Here is a 13,966-nt window from a genome sequence, read left to right as displayed (position 1 = left end):
CGTTGGTTAGCTAATTGGGCTGTCACGTGATGAACGAACAACTCAAACCCGAAAACTTGTCAGATAAGAGGCGAGGTGAGCGAATCATAGACTAAAGACCCAGGTAAACAATGAATGAATCTTTTCTGTTTCTTATAGCATTATAGTTTTATTTTGTTTGTAGTGTGATCAACGTTTGTGTAAGCAGTAGATGTGTTAGGGAGGTAAAACGTAACATTTTAATTATATTTTGCTAAAATGAACGAAATGAACGAAATGACTCGAAAAAAGATTCGTTCATTTTGCTGAACGAGACTCAAAGGACCGAGTCGGTAAAATGATCCGAACTTCCCATCACTAGTGTAATGTATTAGCTGTACTTCATCATAGTGAAGTCCTCGATTTTCTGCTACCACACTAAAAACTATATATATTTACACATATATAGTGAAGTATATTCATTTTAAATGGACATATGTATATACACATTTTCATTCAGTCATAGCCAAGAACTGAGTAGCAACTTTAATCTTTATGTCCCTCCTGTTTTCTGTCTCTTTTCTGTCCCTTTACTTTACATTTCCAGACTGACCACAGGACGTGGTGGAAACCAAAGGAAATTACAGCAGAGTTTGGACCTGCTATGCAGAGCTTGGTCACTGTGAGTCAGTCCTGGGCCCTGCAATGAAGTAAATAGAATTCTTTAAATAGAATTATGAACTTTTAATGAAAGTAATTATAAATTAATTATAAAAATAAAAGAAAAGAAAATAAGCAAGCCCCCAGTTTCATAGGCTTTATTTATTTATTTTATTTATTTATTTATTTTTTTGGAGAATGGATGTTAAAAAAATCAGAAGAATGTTTATGTTTGTTACCATGAAACCTGTATTTAGGTTTAAGTTGCAAAAAGAAAAGGCTGAACAAGTGTTCTTTGAAATAAAATGTCCATGTATTTTAGAAACTATAGTAATGATAACTAAACTATAAATTGAGTCAATTGTCAAGAGCTGACTTTTGCTTGAGTGCCCACCCTGCTAAAAAAAAAAAAAAACTGCTAAAACCAGCCTAAGCTGGTAAACTGGTCATCCAGCCTGGTCTTAGCAGGCTGGTTTTAGAGGGGTTTTGGCCACTTCCTTAGCTGGCTAGGCTTGTTTTAGCTGGTCAGGCTGGGAGACCAGCTGGAACAGCCAGGTAAAACCAGCCTGACCAGCCTAACCAAAACCAGCTACTTTGTATCTTAAACCAGCTAAGACCAGCCAACCATCTTAGGCTGGTTTTCCTTTTTTTTTTTTTTTTTCCAGCAGGGCAATCACTGATATCAAGTGAATTAGGCCTGAATCCCCTGTTTTTTTAGTTTCAAAACAGGGGAACGATTATATTCTTTCTATTTAAAATGATTTATTATTAATTATTACATTCAAAAGCATTATTTATTAATTTATCAGTCATTTATTCATTAATTCACAATGTGTGGAATTCAATAAGTCATAAATATTTTTGGTGGTGGTAAATTATTTATTTATTTATCGTTTGTTTGGTTTTTTGTTTATTTATTTACTTACCCACCCAAGATGATTTTTTTTAAATGTGTTATATTTATTGTAATGTATGACTTATTATACAGTGTTAATTCTTTCTTTCTTTCTTTTTATTTATAATGATTTATTATTAAATGTTACTTTTTCTTTTTTAATTTCTTATTTATTTCATTTTTTCGTTTTTTCATTCATTCATTCATTCATTCAATAAATCATAAAATATTTATTTATTTAGTCTTTTGTTTTTTTGTTTACCCACCCAAAATGTGGACTTCGAGAAAAGAAATCGAGATAAATACACTGAAAACACTTAAGAATATTACAATAATACAAGAAGCACGATTTATTATTATTTAGCTTTTTTTTTTTCGATTTAATTTTTTTTTATGTCAATCGCTAAACGATAGATTGTGACGAATGTGTCATTTTTCAACTCAACTCCATTCCAACTATACAAAAAAAAATGGCGAAAGTACCGAACTGAATCCCCGTCTTCACTTACTCATTTCTGGAGATTTCATCATTCAGTTCCGCGGTGTGGTTGCTCCTCCTCTCGGTCCATGCTGTCTCTGCGGAGCGCAACATCAGCACTCCTCCTCAGGACCGGTACACAGATCGCCACCGTCCGCACGGTTCCGAGGGTCCGATTCAGTCCCGTACGCCTGTGTGGTTCCCCTCCGATCAGAGAGCTCTACTTGTCGGACTGTTTGTGGAAGAAGAAGAGAAGCGCGTGGCTGGAGATGACGGAAGGACAGAATATGGATGGCAATATTGAAGAGGTTCTGGCTCCACTGAGGCTGGCAGTAAAGGAGCAGGTAACACGGTTATGAAAGAGAATAACAAGCATATGTAATGTGCTGCATTGTTATTTCACAGAGTCATACATTGCATTAAACGCCTATATGCCTTTTATACGAGGGAGAGCCATGGAATCAGATATCCCTTTAAATCATGCAAAATGCTTTAAATGGCTTGTTATGGAAAAACCACATAATGCATTTTTGAAAAAGTGATGTTGTATAGAAAAAAAAAACAACAACAGGGCGGTGGCTATATTTTGGGTTTATACTGCTGGATGATTCAGTCTGTCAGTGCCACGTTTAATATGAGCCATTCTGACATACAATGCAGAAACCAAAAGACAGAGGGTGGAGGAAATCACAGCTAAAACGAAACTGGAAAATGTTTTGCATGCGTTCGCATTCTAATATATAGCAATCAATAATAAACGTTGCGTTACTGTTGTTTATTTTTCCTCAAAGGGTGATCTTGTGCGTAAGCTGAAGGCAGAAAACGCTCCTGAAGTAGATGTCAATAAGGCCGTGGCAGAACTGAAAGCTCGCAAGAGAATCCTTGAGGCCAAGGTGAGAAATGTTATGATGTCATTTATGTTACTTACATAACGTGTAGATGCTGTTAAAGATGAAATGTCGTTTTTATGATAAATACTTTTTCTTGTGTCAGTTTAATGTGTATAAACAACCATGGAGTGCAACAGTGCCTGCCTACTTTTCCAACAGCTTCGGTTCCAGGAGTATTTAAAGGGAACCCCATGTAGTAACAAGTGTATGGCTAAACCTCATTTTCGTTATTTAAAACATCCACATTGTTTTATACATATTTTGGACTATGGAGGGTGCCATTATGTCAATGACGTCAAATGGTTGCACTAGGTGAGCTACTGGCACTACCTGTTGCTATATTTACCTCAGCCAAGCTCAGAAATAAAATACTGATACGATGCCACATTGTGTGGCTTTTGGTTGTAATTTTCAGTAAGAGGGGCAACGAGAAGCGTAAGTCTTCACTGCTTTCCTAGCGATAAGCTGAGGAGAAAAGAATGGGAAGATGCCTGTGGACGAATAAAACATCCCAAAGACTTGCATCTTTGTTCTCTCCACTTTAGACCTGATGCCTTTGAGGCTTTTAGTAGACCACAGCTACTGAAATAGCTTACAGATGGCAGAGACAAGAAATGCTAGATGCCATCCTGGCAGGATGTAAACATGTGGACGCTTGTCATGACGCCGCAGCCACTAAAGGAGTCTCTCAGCACAGATTTCACTCGATATCTTGAGGCATTTAGATTCCTTGTGGGGAAAAATCGATGGGACAGCATTGCTTATATACATTGCCACCTGCAAGCTTTTTTTAGTAGCTGTGGTCATCGTATTAGTATTTTATTGTGGTATAGCAGGGGTGCTCATCCCTGGTCTTCGAGATCGACTTTCCTGCAGAGTTCAGCTTTAACCCTGACCAAACACACCCGAACCAGCTAATTAGGATCTCAAGGAGCACTTGATAATTACAGACAGGTGTGTTTGATTAGGGTTGGAACTAAACTCTGCAGGAAAGTCGATCTCCAGGAACAGGGTTGGTCACCCCTGTGGTATAGTGTATTTATCGTTGTAAAAATAGCAACAGGTAGCGGCAGTAGATCACACAGTGCAACCATTTGATGTCATCAAAATAATGGCGCCCCCCCATAGTCCCAAAATAAGTATAAAACAATGGATTTTTAAAATAATGTCTTTTATGGGTTTTCTACTACATAGTTCAGTAAACCATATAAGTCTTCTTTTTAAATAAATATTTCCTATAGGGATTTTTACAAAGGCTTTGTTAAAGCTTTATGAGATATGAAACAAACCAACCAGCTTAGAGATGAATCACAGCTTTCAGTTTGAATCAAACGCTTATGAAAATCAGACAGAAAGATGAAAAAGTAAATTATGTATGTATGCATACTATGGGCGCTAATGCTTTTTGGGATGATTTGCTTTTCACCATTTTCTGACTGGTGAAAATTTCTTCGCAAAATCATGGTTCATGTGGTTTTTGACAAGGAATTTCAGTATTAAACATAAATAAGTTGAAATGATGTGGGCACAGTAGGTCTTAATCGGTTTATAAGTTACTGTTATAAATTAATTCCCTTTTAATGAGCTTTTAACTTTTTCAAAACCTGACTGTTGCACTCCTATACTGTAGCTATTTGTAGTGGTTCTTGTAATGTGTCTGCCAGCAGCTATATTGGTTTAACCAATGGTGTGTGTTTGGGGGCGGGACTGTTTGTTTGACCAGCCAATGGTGGGTGGTGGGAGTGTTCTGGAAACCTTTTAAAAACAACCATTATTTTTACAGTTCTGTTTGATTATGCTAGTAGTGCAAACACATTAAAAACCACATTTTTAAATATCAGAAGACCGGTAGCTTGAATAAGTGATTTTTAGTAAATTTAATATTTATATGTCCTATCATAATGATTTACAAAGTTTATTTGACTCTTTTTTTTTTTTTTTTTTTCCATTTTGCAGGAGCTTGCCTTACAGCCCAAAGATGACATTGTGGACCGAACTAAGATGGAAGACACTTTAAAAAGACGTTTCTTTTATGACCAGGCATTTGCTATCTATGGCGGTGAGTGTTTTGTGTGTTGTTTTTTCTCATATAAATATTTTAATAGCTTTGTTGTAGCTGTATTTTGAATTTGAAAGGTTAGTCTTAGAGGGATAGTTCACTCAAAAATGAAAATTCTGCAATTAATTGCTCACCCTCATGTCGTTCCAAACTTGAAGACTTTCGTTCATCTTCAGAACACAAGTTAAGATATTTTTGATGGATTTTTGGGTGAACTATCACTTTAACAAAATTGTATGGAGCAAATACTAAAAGTAATTAGGACCGCTTGTTATTGTCATCTAATAGTTTTCTTTATTTGTGTGTGGGGGGAAAAGGTGTGAGTGGACTGTATGACTTTGGGCCCGTCGGATGTGCTTTGAAGAACAACATTCTTCAGGTCTGGAGGCAGCACTTTATCCAGGAGGAGCAGATTCTGGAGATCGACTGCACCATGCTTACACCAGAACCCGTTCTCAAGTGAGGATTCATCTGGTTATTCTCCCTTTTATCTGTTCGTAATCTCTGTTACTCTTACTCAGTGCTTTTGTTGCGTTTCAGGACATCAGGGCATGTGGATAAGTTTGCCGACTACATGGTCAAGGATGTCAAGAACGGAGAGTGTTTCCGTGCTGACCACCTCCTTAAAGGTTTGTCATTGTTTCTTAAAATAACAACTCCTCCAGTAGTACTGTATAATTTGACTGTGTTGAGACATCCTCTGATGTTCAGGAGTAAAAGAAAACAATGGGATCTGTAAGAATCACAAAGGCTTTGTTAGGCCTCCAACCAGACTTCATGATTTGTGGACCACCAACCTGACTGAAATGAATAAGTGCTTTATTTAAGCTAAATCTGGACTCCTCAAAGGGATAGTTCACCCAAAAATTTAAAAACTGTCATTAATTACACCCCCTTGTCATCCAAGATGTTCATGTCATTCATTCTGCAGTCGTAAAGAAATAGTTTATTGAGAAAAACATTTTAGGAATTTTCTCCATACAATGGACTGCTATGGTGCCCCGAGTTTGAACTTTCAAAATGTAGTTTAAATGCATTTTGAAGGGTCTTATCTAGCAAAACGATTGGTTATTTACATTTAAAAATACAATTTAAATACTTTTTAATCTCAAACGCTCATCTTGTCTTTCTCTGCCTAAACTCTTTGTGTTCTGGTTCAAGACAGTTCAAAAACTCCAATCGTATTTTCTCCCTCAACTTCAAAAATCATTTCAATATCATTCAGAAAGTTCCGACCCAGTCTTTGCAAAGTGAACATGCAAAGAAGATCAAACACCCTTAACAAAAAGGTAAAGCAATATAGGATGATTTTGAAGTTGAGGGAGAACATGAGATGGGAGTTTTTCCACATACCCTAACTGTCATGAACCGGGAAAAAACAGTTCAGGCAGAGTGAGACAAGACGAGTGTCTGACATTAAAAAGTATATAAATTGTATTATTTTTATAAAAATAACTGATCATTTCGCTAGATAAGACCCTTCTTCCTTGGCTGGGATCATTTACAGCCGCATTTGGGATCGTTTGAAACCGCATTTAAACTGCATTTTGGAAGTTTAAACTCGGGGCACCATAGCAGCCCATTATATGGAGAAAAATACTGAAATGTTTTCCTCAAAAAATGTAATTTCTTTACGACTGAAGAAAGAAAGACATGAACATCTTGGATAAAAAGTGGTTGAGTACATTAAATGTAAATTCTTGTTCTGGAAGTAGACTTCTTCAATTTTATGAAGTGCCGAGAATACTTTTTGTGTGCAAAGAAAACAAAAATAACATTCAACAATTTCTTCTGTTCCATGTTAAGTCTTTAATGCACATTCATGACAGTACCAATACGCATGTACAACTTTTCATATTTCCATTAAATTTTAGTAAAATACTACTACTACTACTAATAATAAAAATACTTGCAATTTATTTTATTTTTCTTTAGCTCATCTTCAGAAGTTAATGAGCGACAAAAAATGTTCAGCAGAAAAGAAAACTGAGATGGAAGGTGTCATCACTCAGGTATGTCTCATATTTAATGCAATAAGGTTAAATATAGGACGATATCTATAAAACACAACATTTTAATAATCATTCTTATTCTATATAATTGGAATAATTTTCAGAACTTTTTTCCCACTTTAATAATCTTGTGCATTTATTATGGCAGCATTATTGTCCATTGATGTGGACATTAATATAGTTCTTATCGTTCTTGATGTGAGGCCTTTACTGTTGTTGTTTTTTTTTTTTTTTTGATTGATTGATTACTAATGGGTTTATACTGCTTTTTTTCCAGATGGATAACTACACTCAGCAGGAGTTGGCAGATTTGTTTGTGCAATACAATGTCAAGTCTCCCAGTACAGGAAATGATCTCACACCTCCCATCTCATTCAATCTGATGTTCCAGACCTCCATTGGGCCTGGTGGCAACATGCAAGGGTATGTTTGACACAACCAGGCTACATGTTGTCATTTAAAAAATCCAAAGAGAGAAAACGGATGCATTACTCTTGGGGCTACATTATTTCCATAGCTATTTGAGGCCCGAAACTGCTCAGGGAATCTTCCTCAACTTCAAACGTCTTTTGGAGTTCAACCAGGGAAAGCTGCCATTTGCTGCTGCCCAGATCGGAAACTCCTTCAGGAATGAAATCTCTCCTCGCTCTGGGTTGATTCGTGTCAGGTGCGAATTATGAATTCCCTTTGAACATTTGGTTATTCAGATGTCACTTTTTTTTTATTATTATGATTTTTAAAATGTACTGACGTGAATATTTCTCCTCATAGAGAGTTTACGATGGCTGAGATTGAGCACTTTGTAGATCCGAATGAGAAGGTTCATTCCAAGTTCTCCAATGTTGCTGATCTGGAGATCATGCTGTACTCGTCCAAAGCACAGACTAGTGGGCAATCTGCCCAGATAATGAGGCTGGGTGATGCAGTGGAGCAGGTCAGTGAAGATCTCATTGATGAGTATAATTAACACTTTGGTTGTACTAACAAACTTTTGTATTGTGTAGGGCGTCATCAACAACTCCGTCTTGGGCTACTTCATTGGAAGAATCTACCTTTATCTCATCAAAGTTGGTGTTGCAAAAGACAAGCTACGTTTCCGTCAGCACATGGACAATGAGATGGCTCACTATGCCTGTGACTGCTGGGACGCTGAGACCAAAACCTCTTATGTATGTTCGGTTTTTGCTTGAGGAGCTTCTGACTTCATTGCATAGAATAGAATGGGTGTTTATTTATGTGCTTGTACATGCTGTTTTTCAGGGGTGGATTGAGATCGTGGGCTGTGCTGATCGCTCATGTTATGATCTTTTGTGCCACGCACGGGCCACCAAAGTCCCTCTGGTTGCTGAGAAACCCTTAAAGGAACCCATATCCTTCAACTTCCAGCAAGACGTAAAAGATCAGTTCACTCCAGAATTAAAATTTCCTGGTAATTTTCTCACCCCATTTCGTTCAAGATGTTCATTTCTTTCTTCAGTCAAAAAGAAATTAAGGTTTTTAAGAAGAACATTCCAGAATTTTTCTCCATATAGTGGACTTCAATGGAAGCTAACAGGTTGAGGGTCCAAAATGCAGTTTCAATTGAGCTTCAAGGACTCTACATGATCCAAGGAATAAGGGTCTTTTCAAGCGAAACAATTTGTTATTTTCTAAAAATAAATACAAAGTTGTATACTTTTTAACCATAAATGCACAACTTCATGTGTTACAGTCACGTAGGAAAGGTCATGAGTACCGACCCAATGTTTACAAAGCGACCGTGCAAAGAAAGTCAAACGCCCTTTACAAAAAAGGTAAAACGGCAATGTCTGGACGATTTTGAAGTTGGAGGAGAAAATGAGATGGAGTTTTTTGCCCTACCCTACCATTTTAAACTGGAGTACTCTGATGAAATACTAATTGCTTACTACTTTTCCAACGTAATTACGTAACATGCAAAGTCGTTATCACAGAGCTACTGCAAGGCGAGCATTTGTAGATTAAAAGGTCTTTACATTTTTAGAAAATGAGCGATTGTTTGCTGGATAAGACCCTTATTCCTTAGCTGGGATCATGTAGAGCCCTTTAAAGCTGCAATGAAACTGCAATATAGACCTTCAACCCATCAATCCCCATTGAAGTCCACTATATGGAGAAAAATCCTGGAATGTTTTTCTAAAAAAAAACTAATTTCTTTTCAACTGAAGAAAGAAAGACATGAACATATTGGATGATATGAGGGTGAGGTAAATTATCAGGAAATTTTAATTCAGGTGTGAACTAATCAAAGCATTTGAATGGGATCTGAACTGTCTCAACACAGAATGTTAGTTCTGTTTGTCCTCAGTCAGCTTCCTTAACTGCTTCACACAAAGTTGTAAATGTTGTCCAGTTCGAGCCAAACAAAGGAGCCATCGGCAAAGCATACAAGAAGGATGCCAAGTTCGCCATGGAATACCTGGCCATCTGTGATGAATGCTACATCACAGAGCAAGAGAAACTTCTCAACGAGAATGGGTATGATGAAAGTACTCCGAAATTTGTAAACCAATAAGCGCCAGATATGAAGATTCACAATATAAAGGCATAAAAGTTTGAGGTTTGGTTTCTTCTGTCATTGCAGCGAGTTCACCATTGAGACTGAGGGCAAGACTTTCAAACTCACCAAGGACATGGTTAACGTCAAGCGGTTCCAGAAGACCCTGCATGGTAAGAGACAAAAGCTAAGCTTTTCATTTAAACAACAAGTGACTTCAAAACTGACTTTAACTGACATCTGCTCCACAGTTGAGGAGGTTGTTCCTAATGTGATCGAACCCTCCTTTGGCATCGGGAGAATCATGTACTCCATCTTTGAGCACACATTCCGTATCAGGGAGGGTGATGAACAAAGAACGGTAAACGCAGTATGCTGTAATAGCCTGTAATTAATAATTTCATATGTTTGTCTTGCTTTATTTATGAACTTTGCTGTTTTCTCTCTTCAGTTTTTCAGCTTCCCTGCCACAGTTGCACCATACAAATGCTCCGTCCTTCCACTGAGCCAAAATCAGGAATTTATGCCATTTGTTCGAGAGTTATGTGAGTAGTTTAACTCTATTATTATTTATATAGGGCACTTAAGATTTCCACGATGCAGAAAATGCAGACAGAAACGCGGAATCTAGTAATAAAAAAGGAATTTAATGTATAACGCAGAATGTCATGGAATTTGACAAATTTTGTATGAATAAATCCAAAGTAGGTCAGTACACGTAAATCAAAATGCGATATGGACTAGTGTCTGTGAATATTAAGCTGCAAAAATACAATTTAAATGAGTCCTGCATATTTTGCGCCTCTGTGTGAATGAATGACGCAGACGTGCGGTTTCATTTACGACACGCATAGTGAAGTGTGAACACAATGTCTAGAACTGAGCCTTCTGAGCATTTTATGGTTTAATTTGAGAAAACTATCATCATATATACAAACACAAACTTGGGGTCTTTCATCAGAATATAAAGTTGTGACAGAAATATATAACTTAATGTAACAATAGTACTACTACTAGTAATAAAACTATTATTAAAACATTTATTTTTAAAGGAAATTTTAAAGTATTTCTGAAAAAAAAATAAAAATGCATTTTATAAAAAATAAAATCAATTAAGGATTTTGATCATTAAAATTAAATGAAATCCTTAAAATGGAATCCAGAAAATGAATTTAAACACCATTATTTGGTAAAAAAAAAATAATACTGCATTTGAAGGGGGGAAGAAGTATTTCATAGAGTCTTATAAATATCATTTTTGTTAAACTTTTAGTAAATTGCTGTTAAATTGTGCATGTTTCATAATTTCAATAAATTAGACATGCTTTTTGATTCATATTTTTAATTTAACCACTAAAACAGAGTGTAGAAAAATTAAAACTAAGAAAATTAGTTTTTAAATTAAAATTAAAATTAAAATTAGAAAAAAAAATGGAAACCAGAAATGAAAATTTGGGAAAATTGGGGCCCTACTTATAAAAATGCATAGATACTATCCAAATAATAATTTGCAATTAATGCTTTGTTCTACAGCTGATGCCCTGACCAGGAATGGTGTCTCCCATAAGGTGGATGATTCCTCAGGATCTATCGGCAGACGCTATGCCAGAACGGATGAGATTGGTGTGGCATTCGGCATCACCATTGATTTTGACACGGTTAATAAGACGCCTCACACGGCCACTCTGAGAGACCGTGACTCCATGAGGCAGATCAGGGCTGAGGTAAAGCAGTTGGCCAAGTTTGTGTATATTCATTTCATTCACTGAGGCAATGTGTTGACTATTTTGCTGTTTATTTACAGGTTAGTGAGTTGCCCGAAATCGTTCGTGACCTGGCCAATGGTGCCATCACATGGGCAGAGGTGGAAAGCAAGTACCCGATCTTTGAAGGCCAGGAGACCAGCAAAAAGGAAACTGTGGAAGAGTAGATTCTCTGTTTGTCTATCTCATCTGCCTTTTTGCTGAAGGCAGTCAAGGACATTTTTACATTTGCATTCATAGGATCAAATTTATGGCAATTGTAACATATAACCAATCAATGTGCACCAGATGTTCCACAAAACTGGAACTATAATTATGTACTCCTTGAGGACCTAAGGATGACTAATTAGGTTACTGTACTAGTAAAAGGGTTTCACCATTCCTGTCCATGGGTTGATAAATAAAGACATGAATCACATGTATGGTCAAATAAATCAAACCAGCACTTTCTGGACCTATAACAGTGTCTTGAGTCAGTTTTTTGTGAAAAATGCACTTGAGTATCTTGACCACATGAGGGCGTAACACCTGCCAGTTGATTTTTCCATAACTTACTGTCCTTACTGTAGTTGAATACTCCCCAAGACAGACTATTATAGGTTTGTTTTTAAATGGTTTTATTAACAGAAACTGGGAGATATAATTGATAAATTATAATTAACTAGTCCTTTTTGTGAGTTAGGTTTCAAGAACTATGTTCTTCATTTAGAAATGAGTTATTGGGGGATTATTTAATTTATTATTTTAATTTTAATACATTTTGTTTATTAAAATTAATAAATTTTGTTACCATTTCATATTAGCATTTGACTTTTTTTTTTTACATTTCTAAATTTTATCAATACACTGAAAAACTATTTGGAAACAAAAAAAGCTAGTAAATTCACTATTTATTACAAATTGGCAGGTAGCACATCAAATTAAACTCAATTTATTTAAGCATAAAGGATTAAACAGTATTTTCTTGTAAACTATACTCTAATAATCTTTGATTTACAACTTCAACTTTTTATGTACAACAAATAATTTTTTACAGTGTACTTTTTGCCATCTTGAAGTTTGCTGATGCCCCCTAGTGGACCCTGGGCCTCTGTTTGAGAATCACTGGTTTAATAGTTAATATTTTTAATGGTTCTCAGGTCAAAGCTTGGTGATATTGACCTAGAGGGGCTTAGTGATCTCCCTATTCAGACATGCTATTAATATTTAAGCAGGAATATGTTAACATGTGACATTGTTCTGCTTACAACCTAATCTGCTGATCTGCTAGGTCTTGCTGATCTGAATCATCATGGCTAAATCTGGTATTTCAGGTATTGTTAATATGGTACTCATACACAGTGGCTTCATTTAGAACTTGAAATGTTGCTAATATGAATTGTTTTCTTTTATATATGTATAAAGGGGGTTTATTCAGGTTAGAAGACAGAAATGGAGGCCCTGTCTAAATTGTCAACAGGCTATAATCATCCAAAAACAGCCTTGACCCTGACAGAAACAGGTGTGGAAGAGTGTGAATGTATGCCAGGGCTCCTGGCTTTTCTTAAAGGCTGCTAAAGAGCTAATGGCCTAAAATACACACAAGTTATTTTAGGGGACTGCGAAAGTCCAATCTATTATGAGTCTGTTCATTTAACTATGTAAAAACAATGTACTATGCACATGTACGGAACGAGACATCAGTTTGACGTGTCGCGTCACATCGCGCCGTATCCTGTGTAGACAGCGTCACTGATTATAATGGACTCAATAGTAGCGTATTTTGTCGCGACACGGTGTTGACACGTTGTTAAAGGGATAGTTAATCCAAAAATGACAATTTTGTCATTCATTACTCACCCTCATGTCGTTCCAAACCTGTAAGACCTTTATTCATTTTGGAACACAAATTAATAAGCCTATTATTGATGAAATCCCAGAGCTTACTGACCCTTCATAACTGACATGTTCAAGGCCCAGAAAGGTAATACGGGCATTGTTAAAATAGTCCATGTGACATCAGTGGTTCAACCGTAATGTTATGAATCTATAAGAATACATTTTTTATGAATAGAACATAATAATGACTTTACTCAACAATTTCTTCTCTTCCATGTCATCCTTCGATATGCGTTCGCATGAGTACCACAACGCATCTGTGTGCGTTCCTCTGCTTGTAAACAAGGTGCAGTGCATCCAAGTAATTGCTGAATTTGTTGAATACAGTTGTTATTTTTGCCTCACAAAAAGTATTCTTGTAAGTTAAACTTGAACCACTGAAGTCACCTGGACTATTTTATCAATGTCCTTACTACCTTTCTGGGCCTTGAATGTGTCAGTTGCATTGCTGTCTATACCGGAAAGCTCTCAGATTTCATCAAAAATATCTTAATATGTGTTCCGTAGATGAACGAAGGTTTTATGGGTTTGGAACGACATGAGGATCTTGGTGAGACATGTATTTCTCAATGGTGTCTCATTTTTTGCAGCTAATAGTTTTTCTTCTAATAAGCATAAGCACATTATACTTGATAGTGCACCTGTGCTTCTCAGGTAAGATTGTTTTTAATGATACATATTTGCACATCTACGCTTCTTGTTCTAACCCACCTTATTTTTCTTATGTAGGGCATTCAGTATGCAAGCAATGGAGTTTCAAGCCTGTTTCTATTGATACAACACGGCACAATGGATCCGCCCCCCTATGGGCTGCTTCAGATGAATATAAATACATCTCCCATTCACCTTTAACTGTCC

General features: G+C 36.4%; 1 protein-coding gene across 1 annotated transcript; it reads left to right on the top strand.

The window, feature by feature from the left end:
- The first annotated feature begins 2,042 nt into the window (after positions 1-2,042).
- On the top strand, positions 2,043-11,703 carry gars1 (glycyl-tRNA synthetase 1). The gene is made up of 17 exons (XM_051097986.1): positions 2,043-2,335; positions 2,783-2,884; positions 4,838-4,940; positions 5,258-5,399; positions 5,481-5,569; positions 6,876-6,952; positions 7,230-7,375; positions 7,470-7,619; positions 7,724-7,886; positions 7,957-8,121; positions 8,213-8,321; positions 9,304-9,448; positions 9,555-9,640; positions 9,719-9,828; positions 9,919-10,012; positions 11,001-11,191; positions 11,272-11,703. Exons 1-17 carry the CDS (start codon positions 2,081-2,083, stop codon positions 11,395-11,397), a joined length of 2,253 nt encoding a protein of 750 aa, XP_050953943.1. The 5' UTR covers positions 2,043-2,080; the 3' UTR covers positions 11,398-11,703.
- The last annotated feature ends 2,263 nt before the right edge of the window (positions 11,704-13,966 follow it).

This window comes from Labeo rohita, chromosome 24 (assembly GCF_022985175.1).
Source record: "Labeo rohita strain BAU-BD-2019 chromosome 24, IGBB_LRoh.1.0, whole genome shotgun sequence".
In the NCBI taxonomy this organism is placed as follows: Eukaryota; Metazoa; Chordata; class Actinopteri; order Cypriniformes; family Cyprinidae; genus Labeo; species Labeo rohita.
This window is presented reverse-complemented; position numbering and strand designations above follow the sequence as displayed.

Bases quoted from the DNA above. Each gene is read 5' to 3' on its own strand.
- gars1 (XM_051097986.1), top strand. From the start codon at position 2,081: ATGCTGTCTCTGCGGAGCGCAACATCAGCACTCCTCCTCAGGACCGGT. The intron at 5,570-6,875 runs GTTTGTCATTGT...ATTTTTCTTTAG, and splicing joins TGCTGACCACCTCCTTAAAG to CTCATCTTCAGAAGTTAATG. The intron at 10,013-11,000 runs GTGAGTAGTTTA...TTTGTTCTACAG, and splicing joins GCCATTTGTTCGAGAGTTAT to CTGATGCCCTGACCAGGAAT.